Source organism: Anguilla rostrata, chromosome 6, assembly GCF_018555375.3.
Source record: "Anguilla rostrata isolate EN2019 chromosome 6, ASM1855537v3, whole genome shotgun sequence".
Classification (NCBI taxonomy): Eukaryota; Metazoa; Chordata; class Actinopteri; order Anguilliformes; family Anguillidae; genus Anguilla; species Anguilla rostrata.
Window position 1 is genome coordinate 53777451 of NC_057938.1, and position 25232 is coordinate 53802682.

At 43.5% G+C, this 25232-nt stretch overlaps 2 protein-coding genes across 9 annotated transcripts in view; both read right to left on the reverse strand.

Moving 5' to 3' along the window:
- Positions 1–6766, reverse strand: part of phip (pleckstrin homology domain interacting protein) — a 60789-nt gene extending 54023 nt beyond the window's left edge. For 6 of the 7 annotated variants that reach the window (XM_064340565.1, XM_064340562.1, XM_064340564.1 and 3 more), the window contains exons 1-7: positions 6011–6765; positions 5842–5900; positions 5727–5756; positions 5514–5573; positions 2527–2677; positions 1919–2017; positions 1177–1337 (exon numbers count right to left, since the gene is read on the reverse strand). In XM_064340565.1, coding sequence (XP_064196635.1) covers positions 1177–1337; positions 1919–2017; positions 2527–2677; positions 5514–5573; positions 5727–5756; positions 5842–5900; positions 6011–6050 — 600 coding nt within the window. In that variant the 5' untranslated portion in view covers positions 6051–6765. Of the gene's footprint in view, positions 1–1176; positions 1338–1918; positions 2018–2526; positions 2678–5513; positions 5574–5726; positions 5757–5841; positions 5901–6010 lie in introns of all 7 variants that reach the window. The other variant, XM_064340561.1, reaches the window with a different exon arrangement.
- Positions 6767–13052: 6286 nt separating this feature from the next.
- hmgn3 (high mobility group nucleosomal binding domain 3) lies at positions 13053–24853 on the reverse strand. 2 transcript variants are annotated; one of them, XM_064340566.1, is made up of 7 exons: positions 24657–24853; positions 20152–20190; positions 18708–18737; positions 18362–18411; positions 15249–15351; positions 14967–15066; positions 13053–13917 (listed from the first exon to the last, which is right to left on the reverse strand). In XM_064340566.1, the coding sequence occupies exons 1-7, from the start codon at positions 24669–24671 to the stop codon at positions 13910–13912; spliced, it is 345 nt and encodes a 114-aa protein (XP_064196636.1). In that variant the 5' UTR covers positions 24672–24853; the 3' UTR covers positions 13053–13909. The 2 variants fall into 2 exon arrangements, with proteins under 2 accessions (XP_064196636.1, XP_064196637.1); XM_064340567.1 differs by lacking the exon at positions 14967–15066 and having other exon boundaries at positions 24657–24844.
- Between the last annotated feature and the right edge of the window lie 379 nt (positions 24854–25232).

A 25232-nucleotide genomic window follows, 5' to 3' on the forward strand; every position in this document is an offset into this window, starting at 1 on the left:
CTTTGCTTTCCAAGATGAATTCTAACAATTATGCCCAGGAACCTCCAGCCTGAACTAACAAGGCTTCCACACAGAGGATTTCATTTTGCTGGGTTTTTTTTTTTTAAACAAAATCCAGACAAAGAAACATCACATTAAATTACCATCAGCCAACGGAGGTCTGTCTGCAGCCTGGGTCCCGGAGAGCCGCAGGGTTTGCTGTTTTTTTTTTGTTTTCTCTTTCTAAAATCGGAGACCGGTTCAGGTTCAGACTAGGGAAACCAGATGAGGAGACTTAGGGCTGCGTGATCAGCTGCCGTAATTGACCAATCAGCCGCTGAGTAACAACAGAAACCGGTGGAGCCGGCGGCTCTCCGGGGCTGGAGACCCCACGCCTGCGTTGCTATCTGCCACGCCCCCCCCCAACCCGCCGTTGCTACGCAAGGCTACACGTGCGCTATCCCGCCACTGCACGATCGCCCCTCTCGAGCGATGTCTTCCACAGGACGTCCCCCCCCAAACCACCACAGGGACCCGTCAGCCTTTAAGGACCAATCCACAGAAACTCTGAAGAGCCCTGACCCCTAAACCACAAAAAAAAAATATATAAAAACAACAACAACTGTAAATTGTGGTGAATGAACTGGAGCAGGTACTTCAGTTCCAGGAAACCAGGCAACAGCTCACGCAGGAAACCCATAATATGACCTCGCAGTGAGACAGATATGAGCACAAAGTGCACACACATACTTCTTTAATCACAGACACTCCTAATTCAGCAGGAAACATATTCATACCGAGCCAAGCTTTAGTTTCAACCACTATGATAAAGTGACAATCCCTATTACAATGATACTCCCTTTAAACAAAGAAAACAAATCGGCCTATATAAGTAAATACAACCAACAGCTGCCTATTTCAACGTTAACTCGAAATAAAACACAAATATAATATATAGTATACTAAATGCACCCGACTGATTAAAGAAGCTTTATGACGTAAACAATTGTCCCGAGTATGTCAATCAAGCCATTGGGAAGGGAACCAATTAAACCACATAATCCGGGTCAGACTGCTTCCCACCAAATAAAAGCCCCTTCTAACCAAAGGGAGCCAGCTCGAACCCGCGCGCACCCGACGAGCCACCGAATCTCGATTCGAGCTGGGGGGGGTGGGGTGGAAGAGGCGCCATCTTACCGTGAAGATGCGTCGGCCGGTGCGGTCGAAGGTGACGCAGTACACGGAGGACAGGTGCCCCAGGATGCGCTTGTGCATCTTCATGTGCTGGTAGACCGCCGTGGGCACCAGCTGGCGCTGGCGGTACGTCCCGTTCAGCCGCCGGCAGTGCGCCGTCTCCACTGGGCACACACAGAAGCACACGCGAGATCCCCATTGGTCCGCGGGCCACTCCCAAAACCCGCCCACAGTCCATATCCACCAATCAGATTCTTTTTATGGCCCAGTGGTCCACCTTATTGGATTAGTGACTGAAATGCAATGCATTAACCCTCGGCCTTTTACGAGCAGTTCAAAAACTAATTCTTCAGAATGCAACGGATGAGTAATAAAAGACCACTTTTTTTTTAAAGGCAAAGTACATAGCAGATACAATTTCCTGATACAAATACAGCCTTTTCTTTCAGTACATCAAGGTTTTCTCCGAGAGGAAACTCTATAATTTGCATCAGCAACTGTGGGCACTCCAGAGCAAAGCGCAATAAACAAGAAAACACTACCGGAATAAAAAAGGTGATTCGGCAACATTAATCAGCCACAGGGCAGCGACACGTTCTTAAAAATGAGCTAAAATGAGAGCTGACCTTTGACACAGGAAATACATCACCGCTACACACGCATGCAGGAGGAAAGAGAAACTTCCAAATCTCACTCAGCAAAAACAAACAACAACAACAACGGCGAGGAAAATTCGGACACCTACCGATATTAGGGGGGCTTCCGTAAATTATGGGGGGCTCTGGGGGCCTCCCACAATGCAGTGCGGCCAAGGCCGACCCCTTCCACACCACATGCTTGCAGCCTGTTACCCCAAAAAAAGATGGAAGAATCCGTTAAGAGTGTGGCGAGATGGTGCCAAAACTACCTTGGGATGGGACGTGACACACAGACGTCGCTACGGTGACCAGGCAGGGTTGCTGAGGAAACTGATTGTTTAGTAGGGCGGGGTGAGGATGGGGTACGGGGCAGGACAGGGGGTGCGATGTGTAGTCTTAATGATACCATTTAATGCCGGTTAAGTAAACGAATCATACTGGTAGCACGGTACCCATACGGCAACCCAAAATACAGGTTTTAGGACACAGGGACACCTGATTCAACTAATTCGCTAATCACGGGGTTCAATAAAAGCGTCTGTAAGTAGAAACAGGTGTGTTAGCGCCAGGCTAAAACAAAAACCAGATACCGGACCAAATGCAAGCTCCCACCCTCCTCAGACTGGGTATACTACAGCGCGCCTCTGTGGTTGGGAGGGGGGTGGGTCAGGGTGGGGGGGGGGGGTCGGGGGGGGGCACTTTAAACGCGGCGTACTCTTGTGCGTGCGGAGCAGAGACTGGCGCCCGGCTCCGAGCAGGGACTGCACCCCCGGGACGCTGGCGGGCATCTCCTTCTCCAGCAGCGGGCCGATGCACTGGCATATCCGCAGCAGGTGGTCCGGGCCGATGTGGCGGTACAGCTTCACCTTCGGGGCCGAGCGGGGAAAAGACAAAAAAACAAAACAAAAAAAAAAAAACAGGAGAGTATTATACGGCCGAGCTCATAACTCTAACAGAAGGGGGAGAAGAGAAAAAAAAAAAGTAAAATCGAGTTTTGGAGCTGGAGAAACAATAACTCTGCTTCGCTGAGGAAGTGCCAGTTTACCAGTGTCAGCGAGGAGGAGGAGGAGCACGGACGGGATAGTCTGAGCGGAGGAGACCGCATCCACGGCGCTGCGCGAAGCGCCTGCACTCAGAAACGATCCCGCGCTTCTCCAGAGCGCAGAAATACGGTAATATGCAACCGCAGAAGCGTGTTATTTTCCTCCTGGTCAGGCGCTTGGGCCCCCCCCCCCCCCAGTCTTAATACCCAGAAGGACGATCCGCACTTCAATTTCTCACAAAATGTTGATAAACTGGAGATTTAGGAGGAAAGGTGAAAGGAGGCAGACAATCTAAACCTGAAACGTTAAATATATAAATATACATGTAACAGTGAATATGCTTTTTTTTTTTTTGCAAAAGTGCACTGAATCCAAAATGAAAGTCTGAAATAAAAGTGAAGATCTAAATTTTTAAAACACCATGGATTTCTATGCATGCATCCCTGTATGAATGCATTAATGAAGACAGTTGTGTTAGACCTGGGTTTAAGAACACACACATACACATTTATTGTGTACATTTCATTACATTTCCATTGTGTACATGTGTACTGTCAGGATTTACACAAAATATACATAGACAAAATAACGAAGTTCAACCCAGAGAGATGTGCAATACGGTCCACTAACTGAACAGAACTCACTTTTACTTCAACTAATCTTTTCCCCAGAGGGATATCCAAAGTGGCAATTGATTAACCTATTTAACTGTAAATCTCAACAATGTTAATGATACAATTCACTTTAAAATACTTTTTTTATTATTATTGTAAAACTGCTGATATTCTTCTGTCCATGAACTCTAAGAATCTATCATACACTGCCAAGCAATAGAGATATTTTGAATAATGTTTAACTAGTGTGCATCAGGACTGTTAATATCAATTTCCTAAATTGTAAGTTAATGATAAAAAAACACCCATAATATTCACGAAAGCTGTAATTTGATAACAGAAAAGCAGCACGCATTTGTATTCACTCCACGACGCTATTTCCATTTTCAAAACGCCCATTATCAGCGAATTCAGCAGTCCCCGTCCTGCGCCTGTCTGATAATTAATGTCGCTTTAATTGCATTTAAAATCATCTTATTGGTCGGCCAACACGATCCCCGCTCCGTAGCTGATGAGGCACGCGCCCACACCTCCGTCTACGAGGCTGCTCATTGCAGCCGATCGTTAGAGATCCTTACACTGAACAATTATTGTGCTACGAAGTGCCGTCTACCCCACGTAATTATAAGCCTATGGTTCCATTACCTAAACAACAGGCATCGTCTCAATCAATGTCACCTACATTAAACACAGCGTGAATACGTAAAAGACATTATTATTATTATTATTATTATCGTTATTATTAATAATAACCATAATAACAATAATATTAATAATTAGTTTTAGCAGGTCTTTGAATTAAATTTTAGCTTAGAAACTCAAAATTAGACGAGACGTGTTCACACCATTGTTTTAGCCCTAAAATGCAAGATTGCATGATTTCCGATTTTATTTCAAACTGAATGACCCATACTTAACATTGGTGAACATAACAATTACAGCAATGATTTATATGCACTCAAGAACGAACAATACCTGAAAACGTTCAAGGAGGTCACGGTATCATTAAATCATAAAATATGCTAAAGAAACAAAGACGGACACGTTATAAATTCTACCCAAAAAAAATTAAATAGTAGGCTATATATTGCATCTACTGATACATCGATAGATGTATGTATTCTCAGTGAAACTACGAAGAAACAAGTGTGTTCTAAATGCTGAAATTGTTCCAATTAAAGTATTTATTTTATTACTTAGGTTAAATGGAAGACCTGAAGGCTACTGGCTTTGTTCTCAGTACAAACTTTTACCGAACAAGAGTATAAAATTAATTTCCTCAAAATATACTAACAAAGTATTTACACATTATTGAAACACTGAATAAATTGTGTTAAATGGTCCATAAAAAACGCATTTTTATGGAACATGGCCATGGCCATGTTAAATCATTTTTAATTGATTGTACAAAATATACTGTTAAAACAATATAATTAATAATAATCAGATATTACCTTTACATTGCAAAAAGATCCACTCAGAATCAAAAGTCTTCCGTTTGTTTACGCTCCAGAAAAAAATTGCTCCACGTATGTATCTCCAGAACACAAAACAAGTCATTTTCCTTTAAAAAGTTTTTTTTTCCTTCATCCCACTGTGCATTCTCCTTTCACGTTTATCTAATCCTAATGCTTTATTTTAACTAGTCAGTCATCGTGTTGTGTATTTTAACAGTGTGGCTGCAACTGAATTACATTGAGAAGAGCGCCTCCATCTCTAGTTACTGCTCTGTTCGGGCACTCTGGCGCAATAGTCCCTCCTCCGGTCCCTCACTGCTCCTACAGCACAACACTCATGACGTATCTTTATTTCTAGTACATTTTTCCAAACTATTTAAATCTTTTGGACATGCCTGTCACCAAACTCATACGCCAGTGTCAATGGGAATTCTGGACGCACGCCCCACGTACCTTTAACACCTAGTGTGTTTAGTTTTTACGCTATTACAATACAAAGTTTTTTTTTCCTGATTTAAAAATTGCGGGAAATTCAATTTTTATTTTGCTCACTAAAAAAAGTTTTTCTCGGTTATAGAGATCCCTTACCAAATTTTCGTAAGTCCCGGGGTGTTCTTTTCCCGTCCAGTCTGTTCTTTTCGGCAGCAGCTATAATCAAATTACAAGGTTAACTCGGTGCTGTTTTAGTGTAGAATGCGTCCAGTTGAGTGTTTTAAAAATTAAATGAGAAATCTGTCTTAAATTAACATCAGAAAGTACAGTGCAGCGAGATGCACTGCAAGCAAGCCCTGTGCTGCTTACCTCCTTCTCCTGCGCTTCTTTAATCAGGGTCTGAAAAGCCGAACAAAAACACGAAATTATTCAAAAATCCTTCGTAAGGATGTTGTAAATAAATCTATAATACCAATTTACCCACCTCTGCTGCGTTTTGGCAAGGTCCAGCTTCCAAAAATCGGGCTATTAGGAAGTACAGCTCTGCGAGGCGAAAAATACATGAGCTACATTAGACTGAAGGAGGACGTCGTGGGCAAATGAACGTATAAAAAAAACCTTTCGACGATCTATTTCAAACCCTCTATACTCACCAGATTTCAACTGCGCGACGTGTTTACTGTCAGAAGCCATTTTTTGTGTTTATTGTAAAGGATAAGGTGTGTGCCTGTGCTGTGAAATGGGTATTAGTGTGTGCCCTATAGCTGTCACTGTTTATTCACCAGGAAGAGTCTCTCCTCCTCCATTCAGCCAACACACAGGCAGGGTGAGCAAGCAGACCCGGTCGTGTTTTTCTCTTCCGCGTTTCAGTATATAGTCCCCACGAAGCCGACGGGCTTTAGACGCACAGACCGGACAGTTCACCAATAATGCAAAATATTTATAAACTAGAAATATCAATCGTACATTCTCATCGGTTTTTTGGTGTCAACGAGGTTGTTTCGTTTTGTTTTGTTTTTCGTTTCTCTTCTCCCCCACACACACAGCACAAGCCCTTTGCGTAGGAATACCACGTCGTTTCTTTTACGCACGCACAGGGACGTTGAGGGTGGTTGAGAACGGAAACACTGGAGAAAAAGGAAGCGTGTTGCAAAGAAATAGTTATTTCAACAAATAACGATATAGCCTACTTATTTTGCTCCAGGCACTAACATTATTGTTTCGTGTTGTTTGTTTAAACTCGAGTCCTTGTAAACATTCTCCAGCAAGCCGTCGAGGTGGCGATAGCTATCAATGTAGCTAGCTTGCTTAGCAGCTGCCATATTGCAGACGTTGAAACATTTCTCACAGTATACAAAACACTAAATTGTTTTTGTTTAGTGTTGAGGTGCGGCTTTGATAACTGCAATAAATTTAGGATTGCGTTTTAAAAAACGATTTTTCATTTAAAACGATTCGGAGTTGGGGTGCAAATGATTGTTCAGAAACCCTCCATTTCTTCCCGAAATGTAAGCTGGTGTAAAATGGGGGAAGGGTTGTAAAAACGGGAATGTAATGAATTAAACCTCGTGAGTTACTGGAATCCAACTCAAACAGCAATAACAGGGGAAGGACAATATGGACATATATTTATTAGATGTGATTTGTGGACTACTACATTCCACTGTGCAGATGGCGAAAACCTATCAATTTGTACATGATTATTATTGTAAAGGCAACGGACAGGACAGTGCTGGCCCATATCAGCTCCACATTTTATTAATCGATTTCCCGTTGTTTTAACGGACGGTTGGGCTATAACCGTGCATAGTAATTGTTAATGAAAGACAATATGGAGAGTGCGTAACGGGTGATTTCAAGTTATACACTCAGCCGTCGATGGGTAGCCTGTTTGAAATGATGAATGTAGGTCCTTTACCAATATATCTATTTTGCAGTATCAAAATTTACAGTGATTTTTAAAATAAACTTAATTTAATGATTATTGGGAAATTACAGACTGAACGTAACATTTACACATTGATAATTCCCGACTGAGTTAGTTTTGGACAAACAGAAAAGCTACGGTGGTAAAAGTTGACCCACTGAACCGTCCTATCACACCCTGACCTATATTTCCATGCCAGTTAATTTTTTATGGTTTGAGCTCATTTATTTTGAACACCATTGCCTCAGAGCTTTGAAATTTGTACATTTTAAATGTACATTTTAAAAACTTTCAGTTGTTTTTTTTATTTTTTATTTTTATTATCCACTTCACACAATAGAATCCTAATATGCCTATATTCATGCAGTGTGAACTTTTACACAATAAACATTCTCCAAGCCAAGTTCTTTGAACTACTCCTATACCTGGTGAACAGGTTCTTAAAATGGCATACATGGACCAGCAATTTCCACGAACCATTTCTAAAGCAGTGTATAAATATGGTGTAGCTACTGTATGTGTGTATTAAAAAAATTTAAATGTCTCCTTAAATACATATGCACAGCTATTAGGCTACATATTTTTTTCATTTCACTAGTGGGTGGTGTTCTGACACTGGGGACACAGACATAGAATTTTTTTTGTTGCATCTGAATAGTACTTTTTTTTATTCTCGGAGATCAAAGGGCCCAGAATATCTGTGTGACAGGCCTTATTCGGCCCCCAGGCCACCAGTTGAATAGTCTTGTCCTAAGCCATTCTCTGTGCTGGTGTGTGGCAGTGTGGATTTATAGGTAAGCCCTTCATTAGGGTTCTGGAACAGCTAGCGGTGCCCTACCATCACCATCTGAGGTCCAGGACATTACCCGTTATATATCACACTGTCCATCAACTCCCTTCCTCTTCAGCCAGGATTGTTGATGTAACAAAATATGTATTAAAAAATCAGGGGCGAAAAGTGTGCATATTTTCACATTTACAAGGATACGGTTGTTGAGTCTACCAAATCTTGTGTATTTATTTTTCTGTCTTTTTTTTGTGAAAAAAAATTGTAATTGTACTGGTTGAAAATACGGTTTCCGATGCCCTAGCCATTACACCACACACCGCCCCCAGTTATCAATCCTCAGTTCTCCTTTATTTGAAGCAGCACATCCTTGATTAAATGGGCGTGATCTCTGCAAATTCACATTCACAAGGTTCCAATCACTTAGGGTCATATCAATATATAATTCGGCCACCCACATCAATTGTCTATACCCGCTTATCCTGGGCAGGGTCCGGAGAACACTTAGCCAGCTGCCCCTCCAAAATCTCGGCCATCTTGATGCCATCCGCTAGTTGTCTCAGAACCTCACCGGAACCCTTAAGAGCACCCTTGGGTTTGTGGGAAATCTTTTTTTGGCAGGTTCCAGGTGGCTTGTGCACGTGAGCCACTTTGCTGTGGGTGGCAGTGTAGTATAATGGGTAAGGAGCTGGTCTTTTGGTCTTGAGCAAGGTACTAAACCTTCATTGCTTCAGCGTATGTCCAGCTGTATAAATGGATGCAATGCAAATGCTATGCAAAAAGTTGTGTAAGTTGATTGACAGTTTTCTATCGCAAACAAATCTCCTAGAAAAAAAAAAAACTGAACATTCCCCCAAAAGGACACCAAACATGATGTAGTTTGGGAAAAACGCTGATGATGACTTCAGCCACCAATCCAGTATTTACACTGCACATCTTCAGACCCTGATGTGGAGTGCAGGGAAAATATTACAGTGTTGTGATAATAATAATAATAATAATAATAATAATAATAATAATAATCTATTTGTTTTTAGCACCTTTCATATAGAGCAGCTCAAAGTGCTTTATATAGCAGCATTGATGGCTGCAGAGCAATCGAGCAGAAGGGATTAGCAGAACACTGCACATCTAAACTGGGTGGATAATTTCATTAATTTATGTGACACACAGACATATCTGATATATATATGCACTAGTAGTTTGTTTTCCCTGTAATAATCAAAATCCATAATGGAGGTCCTTTTAAATGAGATGTTAACAGTCGCAACATTCTCCCATCAATCACTGGAGTCAAAGGTCTGTGTGTGTGTGTGTGTGCAGGATATTGTCTTTGTGCGATGAATGAAGATTCAGTAAGCACTGAATGAGGCAGGTGGGAAAATAATAACCTTTTCAATGAATGTCATTACTAACTCATGTTATTTTGTCTGTAATAGGAACCAGCAGATGAATTTGCAAGCAATAAATGCTTAATTGAACCTATGATTAGCTCAGCTCTAAATGTTATGAACCTCACTTAACACATTTTTTTAAAAACCAGGTTAATTTCCTTCATAAGTGTATCGTAAATAAGATCATCATCGCCCCTGTGTCATATGAATCTGTCTGTCAGAAGGGGTCATGTATTCTCAGTTAATCATTAATTACCATGAACCTCAGTGCAACGATTGAAACGATAATTTAGGAATCACTAATGACAAAACCTTTTTTGTTGTTGTTGTTGAAGTTGTAACACTATTTTCAGAAGCTTCTTGGTGTCAGGAAATTAATGTCTGACATCGGTCCACTGGTTATGACACCTGATTTTGTTCCCCACTGCTTGCCTTATGTGTCAGTTTTTTTAATACATACTTTCGAGGGGGAACTACCTGATGTGAATGTGGAAATACCCTTAATTTAAAGCCAACAGCTGGCACTTTAACCCCATATTCACTGTTTGATTTTAAATCCAATGTGCTGGAGCACAGAGCCAAAACAAAAACTGTGTCACTGTCCAAATACGTACGCCCCCCCCCACCTCCATGCAATGACAGGTAACAATCACTTGGGGGCAGGTTTGCTCCTTGCCTCCACAGCAGTGTCAGTGGTGTATCCGGGGGCAACCACCCCGCAAGTTGACTGGTCAAAGAAGACCACTGACCCTGTTCTCAGGTAGCAGCGTTGCCCAGGTGCCTCAGTTCAACCGGCTGTTATTGAGCCACATTAACCCTTTAAAGGTGTGTGATCACAACGATGTGATTAGAATGCTCTTAACTGAACATTCTAATGCTGATGGAACAATCAGCAGGACAGGTCTCATTATTTCATGAGATGGATGAGGTGTCAAAGTTACCCTTCTAACATTTTGACAGTTTTCAAAATTCTGTAGCACTTTCTTTAGCTTTTCTTTCTGATAAATATATAAAACACACAAAACCCCACTTTTAGTGTCAGAATTAAGTGTTCATCACTGAAGTACGGACGACATATCCTTCCAAGGCTATCTTTCTCTGAGTGTAACCGAAAAAAATCTCCAAATGGGATAGGAATGTACTATTGCCCACGTCTTTATTTAGCAGATGATGCATCATATCCATAAAAAAAAACTATTCTTTTATCAGCTATGACTGTATTTTGGGAAACATAGTGTAATGGCCTGTTTGGCTTTAACTGCACCACTCCAGTTAAGAGAGATGAGCAGCACATGCAAAAAAAGGCTGCTTTGTAGCAGGATAGTTAAAAAGAGATTTATTGGCCTCGGGCTCATGAGTGAGCAGAGGGAGAGCCAATGGGAAGAGCCCGAGGCTCTGACCTGCCGCGTCGGCCCCTCCCCCCTCCGGGCCCCCCGTGACACCCCTTGTCCCAGTGCTGACCTTTCACTTTCTAACATCAGCAGTTGTATTTTTCCGGAGCGGGGTGCTTTCTGTATGGTGCCATACAGCCCCCATGAATGGTATTTGTGGGTTAATGCAAACCCCTCTCTGCGCGTCCGGAGCTTTCCAGCAGACAAGACTCGACAAAAGGCGCAGGGGAGAGATTTTAGGCATTCCGGTCATAGGTGCCGGCTCTTCCACGGGCCAGGGGAGAGGGGGGAGAGGACCGCGCCTCACGTCCCTCGGAATGCTGCGGATATGCCGAGCCTCGTTTTCCAAACGCGTTTCACACTGTGCAAAACCTGAAAGATCGATCTGAAGATTCTAAATTCGGACTGGCGGGAGGAAAAAGTACATCTGTACACTGTCGCCACTTCTAAATACAGTACATTGAACGGCAACAAGATATTTAAAACCTATTAATAAATCTAAACGACGAATGAATTCATGAATAAACTAAAGGTGAATATTATATATGTGTGTGTGTGTGTGTGTGTGTAAACTATTCTATGAGCAGAGTCCCCATTTTAAACCCCAAAGATAAAGGCAAGTCACTGCAACAGCCCTCCAAAAGAAATTATTAATTAATTTTAAAAAATCAGATTTAGATTTAATAAAGACGTCCTTCGTCTTTACTCCCCGTCACAGAGACGCATGGCTGGGGCCCGAGGGACAGGAGGTGGAGGAGACTTCCAGACGCAGGGCTGGGCAACACTGCGGGATTAACCGTTAATCAAACTCATTTCCTTTCCAGCCACTCTCATCGTAGTGTAAAAAAAAAACAACTGAACTCAGGTCTGTGGGGGCCTCTCTCTGTTTTACCCATCAAATTGTGCCTTTTTTATTGATCAACCAAACAGCTAAAAGACATTTGAGAGGATGGAGTTGACATCCATCAGTAATTATTTGTTGACTCCAGGAACAATAAATAAATAGTTACACAGATGTAGACTTTTTTTTTGGGGGGGGGGGCAATTATTTTTAGTTCAGTATGTCACTAAAAAGAAATTGTAGAGATTTTGATTACTATGGTTTGTTTCTGTCTCCCCTTAGTCCTGTCGGACTGAATTCAAATTAAATTACCATTTCTGTTAAATTAAATATTTTGTTTCTGAAGCACTCTTATGCAGTCCTGAATTATACGTGACTTCTCATTAGCATGTAAATTCATGCATAAATCGTGACCATTAGCTGAAAGTTACCACCCAGTTTTTTTTTTTTTTTTACAATAAAGTGTTGTTTCTTTAAAATACCTTTCAGAAATAACAACATGAAGTAATATACAATCTTTGTGAGGTATTTAAGTAAAAAAATTATGTCTGTAAATAATTGTCTTATGGGCTGCAAAACTGATATTAAAAATCAACTTAAAAAAAAAACAAGGCCACAGGCTCAGTTCTGGCCACTCCATATCCTCCAGTACCCGAGCCTGAAAATAACATTAGCACTCATATCTGGGGAAAGCGAGGCTTCATTTGTGACAGGAAGTCGAAACACTACTTCTGCACCCTCAAGTTTTCTTTAATTGTCCCAGTTTAAAAATTCTATAATGATGCGAATCACATGCAAATCCATGCCCAATATTTTCAGGTAGGAGAGTTGTCCATTATTTTGCTGATTGGCAAATGTAGGCCTACTGCTTATTTTGTTTATGAATTTGAACAATATTTTAGGCCTGATAAGGTTCAAATGTGCATTTACTTGTGCACAGATGCACAAATAATATAAGGTAAATGTAATAAAGCATATCTTTATCTTTATTTTTTTATCTCTTTAAAAAATCTTATGTTGGAGATACACTAATACACAAATTACTTTCTGAATGGTCTTTTTATATTTCCTGAACCTACCTGACATTTAAAAAAATTTTCAAGCAGCTCTAGTTACTGTTAGCAACAGGTTCACCCAAATAAATAATAAATAACCTTTTCTATCTCCCCACATTTTTTGCCTGACATTCCGTTAATTAGCAGAAACATGTTCATGGACTCTTCTGACTTGGTGTCTGTGTCAAATCTATCAAATTTTATACTGGTGTTACGTGGCATTTGTCAATCCTAAGAGTGTTGCGGTTTTTCATTGGCTTGTTGTATGCGTGCAAAAAAAACTCACAATCAGAGCACGAATTCACACTGCAAACAAGACAAGTTTCTCTTTTATTTTTTTCTTAAAATAGTTCCAGGAAGTAAATCCCAAACAGGCGGTGAATGATCACAACTATCTGCACTGCTTTTGCCAACCACAGAAACTTTTAGTACAAAGCACCACTCATTATTGCTATGTAAAACTGCCTTAAAGATTAAAATAGTCACAGTAATAAGAATCTTTAAAAAAATTGTCTGAAAACATACACAAGTCCCAACAAGCTCTACAGGAAAGGTAAAACAAAATCTACACAGCGGCGGCGGCAGGGGGGGGGTCATTCGTCTAAATTCCTGTCGCGTTTTCGAAAATAACGGCTACAAAAATTCTCATGAGAATCTCCGGAGCTGACACTCTCGCGCACACAGAAACGACGTAGCCCGTAAACCCGCTTAAATTCTCTGCCCGAAATTAAGGACAGAGTGCGAGGGGCCGTGCAGGATGTGGAGATCGGAGCTGCAGAGGAAATGAGCCGTGATAGCGTTGCTGGTGACCCTGCGGCACTCGCCGGGCCCAAAACCGTCTCGCCCCGCCCGCTGCCGTCGGCCATGTTTAAAACAAACCGCTCACGCCTTGTGCTGGGTTCTGAAGAGGTGAAGAGGAGGCTTTAAGGAACAGAGGCGCTAACCGAAGAATGAGAGTGTGAACAGTGTACAACTGGTTTAAATCCCACTACCACGGGGGGGAGGGGGGGGGGGTCTAAAAAAATTAGCATTTACAAAATACTTGATAAAAAATATCCTTCTTTCCCATTGTACAAGAGGTGCATAAAATCCAACTGAAAGTTTTGTGTGTGAGACGTCCCGCTCATTCCTTCCCCTCCGCTGCGGGCTCGGCTCCCTCAGTTTCCTGTCGGAGAGGGAGAGAGGGAGAGCAGGTTAGTAGCAGCAGGAATCCTCTGGCGTTCCCGGTTCCCGGTTCTTCCCGGTTAGGGTGGGATTAGCTGGGCCAGGGGTTCCACGGGTTCTGCCGCTGCCTGCGAAGGCCTGGCCTCTCTTCAGAACAGCGCCGGCCGGCTCTTTCCATAGCACCCCAGAGTGAATAAAAAAAAAAAAGATTATCTGGCAACAGCGCCCCCTGCAGGCATGGAGGTCTGTGGAGGGTGTAGATTTGAAACTGGCGAAAGAGAAGGGTGGAGTCCAAGCACCGAAAAAGTGTGTGGATGATGCTGTTCTGGTCTTGGCTTGAAGGGATTAAATTCTTCCCTCGTTTAAGATAATACATGAAAAAATGTCATATATCCAAAAATATTGCATCTTTGTGGCAGTGTCCGTATCGCTGGGTCAGGATATGAGTTAACGCGATCGAATGAAATGACCCGCGTTTACCAAGGGGTCAGTGCTCCTGAAATGAGTCTCCACCATCCACAGATGCACTCGTGCTGCTTCCTTGTGACACTCTCCACACGGTAACCAGCAGAAAAAGAAAAAAACAAACAAGAAAAAAGCCGGAAGGCGGAGAAGCACTGAAGTCACACAGTAATCGAGGGGAAACTTGAAGAGCTAATTTTCTCGAGATATCGCTGCTGTTCGGACTCCACCACAGCGCTAATCACCCGTCCTGTGTGGCCATGGAAACTGCAGCTCTCCCAAAAATACCGTCAAGTGCGGAAGGTGCGGTGTATCTGTTTCTCAGCTCGAGTGTTCCTGCTATTCACACACCACAGCACACACGACACACACGCCCGCCCCCCCCCCACCCATACCCATGTGCGTACACCATCACCACCGCACAGTACCAAGCTTCACGAGACAGCGCCTCACCTTGGCGTCTCCTGTCGGCGGTCAGGCTCGCAAGAGCACGCGTTCGACAAGCCATAAAGCCGCTAAACGTCTAAGACACAGCACTCAGCGGGGAGGGGGGGGGGGTGGCATGGGGGGGGGGGTGAGGTAGCCTACCCTTTACTCTCACAGTCACAGTGTGCCCTTTGACTGACAGCAAGCTGGGTGGGGCACTCCTTGAGGCTGACACGCTAACAGATGAACGAGATACACAGATCTGGTGGGGGGGGGGGCGAGGGGGGGGATCGAGAGAGAAAGGCCGTTAAACACATGCAGGCCCACCATGTGAAAACAAGCAGTGCTGTCTCAGAAATGGAGGTCAAGGGTCAGGGTTCAGGGGTCAGGGGAGGATGCCCAGGTCGTTAGTATCGGGAGTAACGCTAGAGTGCCACGCCCTACCTCCTCTGTCTTGGTTTCGCCGTTCTCCGCTGGCACGTCCTCTGGCTTATCCTCCTTTTTCCCCTTCCCTCCTTTCTTGCCCTTCTTGTCGTCCGCCGCCTTCTGCAAAAGTGAGGGATCAAGAGGACAACAAGCTGACGTCCCTCATCTCAGAAACGTGCGCCACGACGCCCGAGAGACAACGAAAGAGAGAGAGTGAAGAGACAGAGCGAAAGAGAATGACAGAGGGAGCAAGAAAGAGAGAGACACAGATAAAGAGAGAGCAACGGAGAGAGAGACAGAGATCAAGACAGTGACAGAGAGTAAGCGCGTGCAGTGGCAACAGCTTCATTCACTTGGATATTTCGCCAACTGACATTTAGTGGATGGGCTAAGTTCAGTGGTTGACTAAGTTCAGTGGATGGCTAAGTTCAGCGGTGGACTAAGTTCAGTGGTGGGCTAAGTTCAGCAATGGGCTAAGTTCAGCAGTGGACTAAGTACAGTGGTGGGCTAAGTACAGCAGTGGGCTAAGTTCAGTGGAGGGCTAAGTACAGCAGTGGGTTAAGTTCAGTGATTGGCTAAGTTCACAGTGGCGGGTAAGTTACAGTGGGGCTAAACTCAGGTGGAGCGGAAGTCACGCAACTAGGAATCAGTGAATGGCCAGTTCAGCGTGCGCTGGGAAGTTCAGCAGTGGACTAAGTACAGTGTAGGCCAAGTCAGTGGCTGCCCCAAGTACACGTGGTGCTAATTTAGTGGAGCTAATTTACGTTGCACAGCAAAACCCCAGCAATGTAGTTCAGTGGATGGCTAAGTTCAGTGGATGGCTAAGTACAGTGGTGGGCTAAGTTCAGCAGTGGGCTAAGTTCAGTGGTGGGCTAAGTACAGTGGTGGGCTAGGTTCAGCAGTAGGCTAAGTTCAGCAGTGGGCTAAGTTCAACGGTGGGCTACGTTCAGCGATGGGCTACGTTCAGCGATGGGCTAAACCCAGGTTGGAGCAGGAAGCACGCGACACCTAGAAACAGTGAAAACTGCGTCAGCGCATGACCCAGCTGGGAACGTTCCTGTTAGCGAGTGGACGAAACGTGTAAAAGGACCCCCCCCCCTTCCCCCCCACTGTAGCAGACGTGCGTGAATACATTTAGTGGAGCTGAATTTCACTTCTGCCACAACAACAACAACAACAACGAAAAAAACCCCCAGCAAAATTAAGCACGCAGAACTGCACACTGTGTACTGCACGGTCACAGCGGTAGCGGACTGAGGCTAGCGCTAAACACGAGGAATTAGAGGGATTTCTCTGCAGCAAATTATGAACTTAGAGTTTGATCTGATGAGCTGCAGACTGCAAACAGCCCTCCATCTGTTCGGCTTCTGTGTTTAGTCCTACCCGGCACTCGTCGAGCACTGGTAACGCTAATTGTTTATGACACGGCAGCGCAAGTCCAGTCCTTGCAGACTACGATCCAGCAGGTTTTGTCTTCTACCTGTAAGCCCCTATTAAGAGCGTTCTCCCACATGCAAAGCAAATTCTACCAAATCGCCCTGACGATTTGTCCCGTAAATGCTTGACTTCACACTAGTTAAATGTTCAGCACGTTCTGCCATTGAGCCACATTTTGTTTGTGTGCCACTGCTGAACTACAGTTCCCAGCATGCAAATGGGTCTCCTAAGAATGGGGTAATATCTATAAGCATGTGACAGCCACTCTCGCAACCAATGTTTAATATCAGGAGCTGTAATCCATTAAGCCTAATTAGTGTGCAGTGTCCTTGTAACTTTTTTTCTTTGTAAATGAGAAGTCCACGGCATAACAGCAAGGTTTCCAGTAATTGGCTTTTTTTATCTGACATAAATCTTTTTGTATTCATGAGAACATATTAGTATTTTTGAGGGGCGTGTGTTCCGCATAGGAGTCATTTATGCATGAATATATATATATAATTTTTTTTGATGCATTTCTTGATGAATTCCTTCTTGGGAAGTGTGCTCTACAGTACCTCTTGCCACAGAATTTGTTTGAAAATCCACGCTCTGGAAAACACACACACTTATTTACATATTTGAAAAAATTAGATCACAGAAAAAAAGCAAGTAAAAAAAATAAGTTTCTGCTTAAGAATGGCTTTGCCACTGGATCTGCAGACACACCTCTCCAGAAGTGGGCAGGCATTCAAATGCCTCCGATTCACTCTGATTTCCTGTTTTTTTTTTTTTTTTTCCTCTCTGCGATCGCATTCCGAGCCCAGGCTCCTCCAATCAGCTGCGGCTTTTTCGGCAGAATCGTGCGTCTGGGCGAAACGCAAACCTGTAAACACCGAGCGAGCGCCCTCCAGCAACAGGGCGGGGAGAACACACGCCTGTTTACGCCCCACCGTAGCGCAACCAGCGCCCAAACTACGAGTGTTTACCGTGGGCTTACTGGCCCTGCCCCAAACTACATCCGTGTGCTCCGCTCTCAGACCCACCTGCCTTCTAATCCTGCCTTCTAGTTCCCTTGGAATGTTTTTGTAAAATTCTATGCCAGTGTTCTAGTTGCATTCAGCGCCAACAGTGGCGATTGTGACGTCAGCACTAGAATGTTCAATTAAGAAAGATGTAATCACACTTTTGTGATCTCACGCCTTAAAGGAATAAAGCACATTGTCCTCAGTCCCCCTCCTACACCTACAATAGCACGTAGTGTAATCTGGGTAGGTCCACGCAGTGACTACTACATGCTATTACGTCTTGCGATACTAAGGACTAGGCATTGTCACTGCTTATTAGCCGAACCTTTGCCCATGCACTTTATAAGTAGCCCTGGATAACAGTGTGCGCTAAATGCCCGAATGTAAACGCAAGAAACAGTCAACAACAGCAGCCGTACGTGCTGGATCCGCTCAGTGAATCTCTGCTGCCGCGTTTTTTTTTTGTTTTGTTTTTGCGGCCTTACATTACCCGTGGCGGGAACACAGGTTTCTTGTCCCGACAGGAAACGTGCGAGTGAATGAGCGTAGAATGCGTACTCCTCCCGGAGCAGACCGTGTTTTTTTTTGCAGACCGACGCGAGCGAGGAAGAGCGGGACACGCCTCGCTGGCGGGTTGCGAACGTCGGACGGGGTTCTGAACGCCGTAGCGGGGGGTGGGGGGGGTCGTTGACGGCGGCCTTCTTAGGCCTGGGCTCCGGTGTCGGTTCGGACACTTTCTGAAAGACAAAGAGGAAAGCGGGCCAATGAAAATGTGACCACAGTGCCGCTGATTGGATACGTACAGTATGTAAACGGTGTAACAACAGTTTGTCGGGGTATAAGTGAGACTGGGGTATAATTCTGTGTAAACCAGCCCTATAAAACCAGCCTCATCAGAGCCAGTGTTCATTCAAATACATTTAAAACACTTTATCTGCCTATATGCATGTTCTCCTGTGACCTTTTTTTTTTTACGTTTTTGCATCCTCTAAACGCATTTGTGGAAAAAAAGAAAAAAAGCTTCAAAACTTACCGCCGACAACCTCTGGGATCTTCTTGTTGGCTGAAACACAGAAAGACTTCGAATTAGCGCTCGGAACGGCTGGAACGAACACAAGATCCGCAGGCTGTAGTCTTTCTCTCTTTCCCCTGGTAGAATGCGGCCTGTGACTCTTTATCCAAATCAAAGGGCCCCTGAGGTGTAATTAGAGAGGACCTTAGCTAAAGGAGGCCGGGGCTGGGGGTCCCACGGTTTATCGGTTTATAAGGACCCGTAGGGGACCCATAGGGGACCCATAGGGGACCCATCGGGCGAGGCGAGGACAGTTGAGTCCCGCCAGAGGTGGTCCTGGATTTCGATATGACAGACGACATCATAGCGCGTGCCAAGCCCAGGAAATGCTTGGGGGTGGGGGGCAAGTCCCCCCCCCATGAAAAGTTCTGAGCACCCCCCGAAAACCCCACGGCCCTTCATCTTCCTCGGCTAGGACACGGGCTCGACGACTCCGGAGACCTTCAGCCGCAATGCGGATTTCGGACATGTCCCCCGCCATCATCCGATAGTTTTATCGTTGTTTTTAATTCAGACTGCGACTGGCACTTCTGTCGCTCTCTCTTGTCCTTCTATTATCTTTTCATTTGTCTGTTGTATCTCCGTCCCCCTCCAGATCAAATTCCCATGACAATTCTGGTTTTATTGTTTGCTGATAGCCACAGCACAACTCAGATGCTTCACACAGCCCAATATGTAGACCTTTTATTAGTTTGCTCTGCCTAAACACTTTCGACACACACACACTCACACACACATATATGTATGTATGTGTGTGTGTGTTTGTGCATCTGTCCTCAAACACATACCTTCACACACACACTCACACACACACACACTCACACACACTCACACATACCAGCAGAGGTCTATAAATAAAAAGGCATTTGCAGACACTCAGACGTGTAGGATACACCGTACACAGCCATGACCACGTATCGCAGCCGTCAGGATAACAGACCTGGCCTGTGAGTGAGGCCAAACGCAAGGCTCTCACGCGTTTTAACTCAGGGAAAGGAGACATGGCAGCCCTGTCAGTCTGCCACTGGTCAGGTTTTAAACTAGCCTGCATGTCCTGTAAACTGCTGCCTGAAGTCCACAGGCTGCTTGTTTTCCATTCTATGGAAACCGATGATAAATAAAGAGTATGGGGAGATAAAGAGTATAGGGGCCATTTGCTTACCATGCCGTTGCATGCTTTTAGAGAAGACTAAATTTTTTACCCTTTTCGAGGAGAAAGGGGGTTAAATCCAGAATTTAGTACAGTTTAAAAGGTGAAACTGATGCGAACTAAACCCACGAAACTTCCGGAATAAGGCCAGAGAGGACATTTAAAGCCCGTAAATGCTGTAGCCTACCAAATCGAGAACAGGCCATTGTTCGTCGTCAGGTATCAAGGTGCGCGCGCCAAGAGCGACCAACTCACCTCTTTTTTCACTGCCGCACCATCGGCCTCTTCTGGTGACTGCAAACAAAAAGACAAAAAATTGCGTTACTCGGGCGCCCGCCACCAACGCCCGACGCAAACGAAACGCCCCCGCCCATCCACTGCAGCTTGTTCGGTTAGACTTGCCGCTATAGCGAAACACTTATTTTATTCATAAGTGTGGCATTTTTTGAGTGCCGCAACTCACTAGCAATGGGAGAATGACGTATTGTGACACCGCCAAATAAAAGCAGCCACATGCTATACAGAAACTCACTTAACTAGAACCAATTGTGCTTTACTGAGAGGAGCAAAACACTTTGAACGGTTCACGCAAGTCAGTGATTGACAGATAGTTCTAGCCCCACCCATTTTTTTTGTGTGTCATGATACCTTTCTGTCCAATCAGTAGCTGTCACTATAGTTGACGCAAAATGCAGTACGTCAGGGTTATTAAAACAAATCTGAGGCTTACTTTAATCATTAACTGAATATTTCAGATTAAGAGTCAACATTTTCTCCATATAAATCAGCAACAGACAACTGAATGATAATCACGAGCCCTTAACTTCCATAATGTGTGATTCATTTACTTGAATTTATAAACACAGGCACATTTTTTTGCCTGGTGACCATTTATTGACCATTAACTAAGACACTGCAATAAAACAGATGCAACTGATTGCCCCAGATACACACAGAACCTAAAATCAAAAGTGAAAAATGGAAGTGTTTCTGTCTTCCTTTAATTCATAGGACAGTCAGTTGAAAAGTTTTCCAGTGAAATCAGCAAGTAGCATTAACTCTGCCAACATCAAACAAATATGCCAGTGTTATGGACTGTACCCATGGCAACACCGTCATTGCCACAATGACATTAAGGTGAGACTAGTTTGTGCATGCAGGTCATAGACCTACATGTTCAATACTGTCAGTAAGAAGACTGCACAGGTGATATGATGTAAGCTCACTCCTCTTCGTGTGAGACCATTGAGTGAGTTAGTGATGACATTAGTCAAAGAATAATCATTCATAATATTTCACAGACTATATCAGTGGTATCCAAAAGGCGGGAGGGAGGGGCACAGTGAGGGTTTAAAGAGAGAGGAACAGCATAGGATGTATGTGGGTGGGTGGGTGGGTGGATGGGGGGGGGGGCTTTAAAATATTTTCTATTACCAAAAGGGAGCCTGAGCAAAAACATTTGGACTATATGTCTGAATCCATCTATTAAGCTTGTTCTGAGATCAATTAAGAACAGAAGGAAACAGCGCTATAAACATAAATGGGCCTAAAGCAGGGATGAGCAAGGAGGGTCCATTTTACGGGTTTTGTGAGCTGCTGATTATATAATCATACAATGAACCCAATCTTGAACTGACATTTTAAATAAAATTATCGATGAGCTTCAGAATCACAGCTGATAAATGCTGTTGCATCCGCATATGAAAGACCTCACTGTCATTTGCTGTTATTGCAGAAATTCGCTTTGCTCTTAAAGTGAGAAAGTGGTTCAGCAGGACTATCACATCAGTCAGATGCTTAACGGTGCCTCGTTAGCTGATTAACGTAGCAAAGACTGGTTCACTTTTAACCAGGGCTGCCCAACCCTGTTCCTGGAGATCTACCGTCCTGCAGATTTTCATTTCAACTCTAATTTGGCACACCTGATTCTACTCATTTGCGGCTCAGCAAGATCTCTAGCCGTTGAATGAGGCTTACTTTGTTACGGCTGGAGTGAAAACCGACAAGATGGTACATCTCCAGGATCAGGGCTGGGCAGCCCCTGCTCCAGCTATTGAATGAGCTGTGCTTTGTTAGGCTTTGAGTGGAAACCTACAGGACGGTAGACCTCCAGGAACAGGGTTGGGCAGCCCTGCTTTTACCACTTTAGCTCAGTATACCACCGTTCAGCCTCCTGACACACATGAGCCTCCTGCTGAAAAGGCAGTCTCAGGCCACAACAAACAATATATATATATAAAGACTGTTTCCCTGACAACCTCTTAATTAAAAGGTACCCCTGGGGCTTAACAACGGTGTACAAATTTATGCAGAAGAGATTGGCCGTCTGCTGTCATTTGCCAGTTTTGTTTAATTAATTTGGCGGGTCCCTGCCATTTCAATCAAACAGTACTGAGGCATGTCTTTCTCCACGTTACGCGGGGCTGGTCCGGCATCATATTGCCATTGGTCGTTTTGTGTTTTGAAAGGATCCACTGCCCATAAAATTGAAGATTCCTCACGGCAAACACTGTATTCAAACACTCATCATTCCAGCCTGTGAAACATTGGTGGTATATATTCAATTAAGACTCCCATTTGTTTGTTTACAACTTTAAAATTTCCTGAGAGGGTTTTCTCTGTGTCCTTTTCTCAATAAAGAGAGTTGTTAAAACCTAAAAAAAGATGCATATTTCATTGTTATCTTTATTAGAAGTAGGAGTAATAGTAGTAATAACAACAGCAGTAGGATGAGGAGCTGTAGTAGTATTCTCTTCCTAAAGGTTTGGCAAAAGACGTTGGAGTTTTCATGACTGCAAACAATTCTTTATTTCAACAAAGAAAAATTAAGCAAAAAAAAATACCTTTGTGTCTAGAATGTGTTTTGCGGTACTCCATCATTTACAAGTAATTATTTGCCCTATTTTTTTAATCATATCATTTTTCATTTGTTGCTTCCTTGACAAATCCTCATGCTAAGCTATTCTCTCCTTGCAAAGAAAATGCTTCATGACTTACAGTAAACTCATATAACCATCAACTCTGTGCCATTTCACTAGGAAGTACCTGTCTGATTTGGAAATCAAATTCTTTTTGCAAATTGCACTTATCTCATTTTAAAGCACATTAGTTAGAACTGGCGACTATCATGTCAACGAAGATTTTACGCAACCCTTTCCTATGTTAACATCTCCTGAAATAATACACAAATTGTGTCATCGGTCCAACCGCCATGTATTCAGCCTGAATCGGAGCTAAATATCAAATAAATCCTTAATCTTAACACAATGAACACACCATTTAATTCGACGGAATTCATATACTACTGGTATATTGCTTTAGACGACAGTACGTGTGTTTGTGTGTTGCCGACTGTGTGTATTGGTGTAATAAATCTCGCTTCACTATCATGCATTGGAGGTGAAAGGGGCACGCGTAAAAAGTGACCTCGCGTGAACAGAAAAGTGATGCGGACAAAATAGGCTAGGGTTCTTTTTTTCCGTAAACGTGGTTGAGGAGCGAAGCGTGAAATAAATTTCCCATGAGAAAAATCACATCGTTGCTGAATGACGCATTCTAAAATTGCCTCGGCAACAGCAAGATGAGCTTTTGACGGTCGTTAGAAAATGCAGGGGAAATAACGTAGACCCAGCCAATACACAGACATTTGTTGGGCTACTTTTGTTTCGTTGCAGTTCCACGGCTTTCTACGGGTGAGCCGAGTTCAGGGGTAAAATGGTGAAATTTAACACACGCAGTTCTTCGGCTCTATTAATATGTAAATGACTGCACTCGTATGCAAATACATATGGGCCAACTCGGGATCGGAGAAGAAGAGATACGGTTTGCCTAATCATAGTAATCTTGTGATTCCCCTCCCCCTTACCGCTCCCTCTGCCTTAACCCAATGGATTGCGAAGGGAGACAGAAACATTTTTTAAAAACGTATATACAGGACAACGATTTAGACGCTTGTCTCGAGCGTGTAGTTCAGCCTCTACAGAAAATGAGCCACATTTGGGTTGCGTAGCGCTGCGCAAAAACGTCGCGAGCGCATTGTTGTTCGAATTGCGTAGCTTCGTCGCTCTGTTCGCTGTAGCAATTGTCTGAAATCCCAGCCCCCTCCCGTCCCACAGCCACGGGCTCGCACGGCTGACTGACAGTGGTTGGTTACATACGGGTCTGAAACATGAGGGTAGGAGGAGGAAGAGGGTGTCGGTTTAAATATGGCTTTTAAAAAAAGACCGACAGCCTCCATCGAACGCGGGCGAAAACGAACGTAAATCCACAAAGCACAATTTATTTGCACTCAAACAAGACATGTCAAGCCAGCGCGCGGCTGGTACACTGACGCAATTTAACGGCTCTCAGTGTGGTCAACGCCGAAGACCGGCGTGCATCACTGTTATTCTACATGACATTCACCCGCACAAGTGCGCACGGCGCGGTGACAATTCGGCAGGAAGAGACACTGGCTAATAAAACAACCATTTGTGTAAGCCAACAGTCATGGAGGTTAAGGCAAGTAGCTACGACGAAGGAAAACATACCAGGAAATTCGAAATCTAACCAGCAACCTTTTCAGTTGATAAAAAATGCGATTAAAGCATCACTACACAAAAACACAAACAACGCGCATGAACATTTTAAAACTTTACTGTCGTCCAACCAGTAAACATTTTGCCACACTGATTAAACTAAATAGTGCAGATATTTATGTAAAATAAAAGCAAATGTATATTTGTATCAAAATAAAAAAATAATATTGAATTGTAGCTTACCCTCCTTTTAGGCATTTTCGCGATTTTTCCTAACGTATATGTGTATACAATAGTACAGTTTAAACTGGGTGTCCAAGACGCGAGTTTGTAACTAACACGAAATACAGGATCAATATCTAAACACCTTCAATAATAACATGTTAATAATATGCAGACCTCAACCTCTACCTTCCTACTGACCATTGGACAGTTCAGTGAAAAATTGCTTTATCTAGTACAGAGCGATTGGTTTATCTTCCAATATGTAAATTACATGGACACGTACATTGGTTCAAGTTTTAGAAACGGACTTCAGAAGATTTACACGATTGGCTACGCGCTTTTTGTACGCAAATCATCGGCCTTCAATTGGTTGAAAAAAAATCTGTACGAAAAAAGGATTTAAATGAGACTAGCCAATCCCCCTTTGGAAGGGCTCGTAGAGGTGTATGGGCAATGCAGTCTTATTTTTTGTCTGCGTTGTGGATATGCTCAGTGCAACTACACGGAGGTATCTGCAAATACTTACATTTATGATTGTATAACATTTCAGAATTTGAAATACAGAAACATAAAATAGGCACGCCGATGTCCTTA

Bases quoted from the DNA above. Each gene is read 5' to 3' on its own strand.
- hmgn3 (XM_064340566.1), bottom strand. The intron at 18,412-18,707 runs GTAAGTTTTGAA...TTTGTCTTTCAG, and splicing joins GATCCCAGAGGTTGTCGGCG to AAAGTGTCCGAACCGACACC. The intron at 15,352-18,361 runs CGACCCCCCCCA...CTCACTTTTGCA, and splicing joins CCTAAGAAGGCCGCCGTCAA to GAAGGCGGCGGACGACAAGA.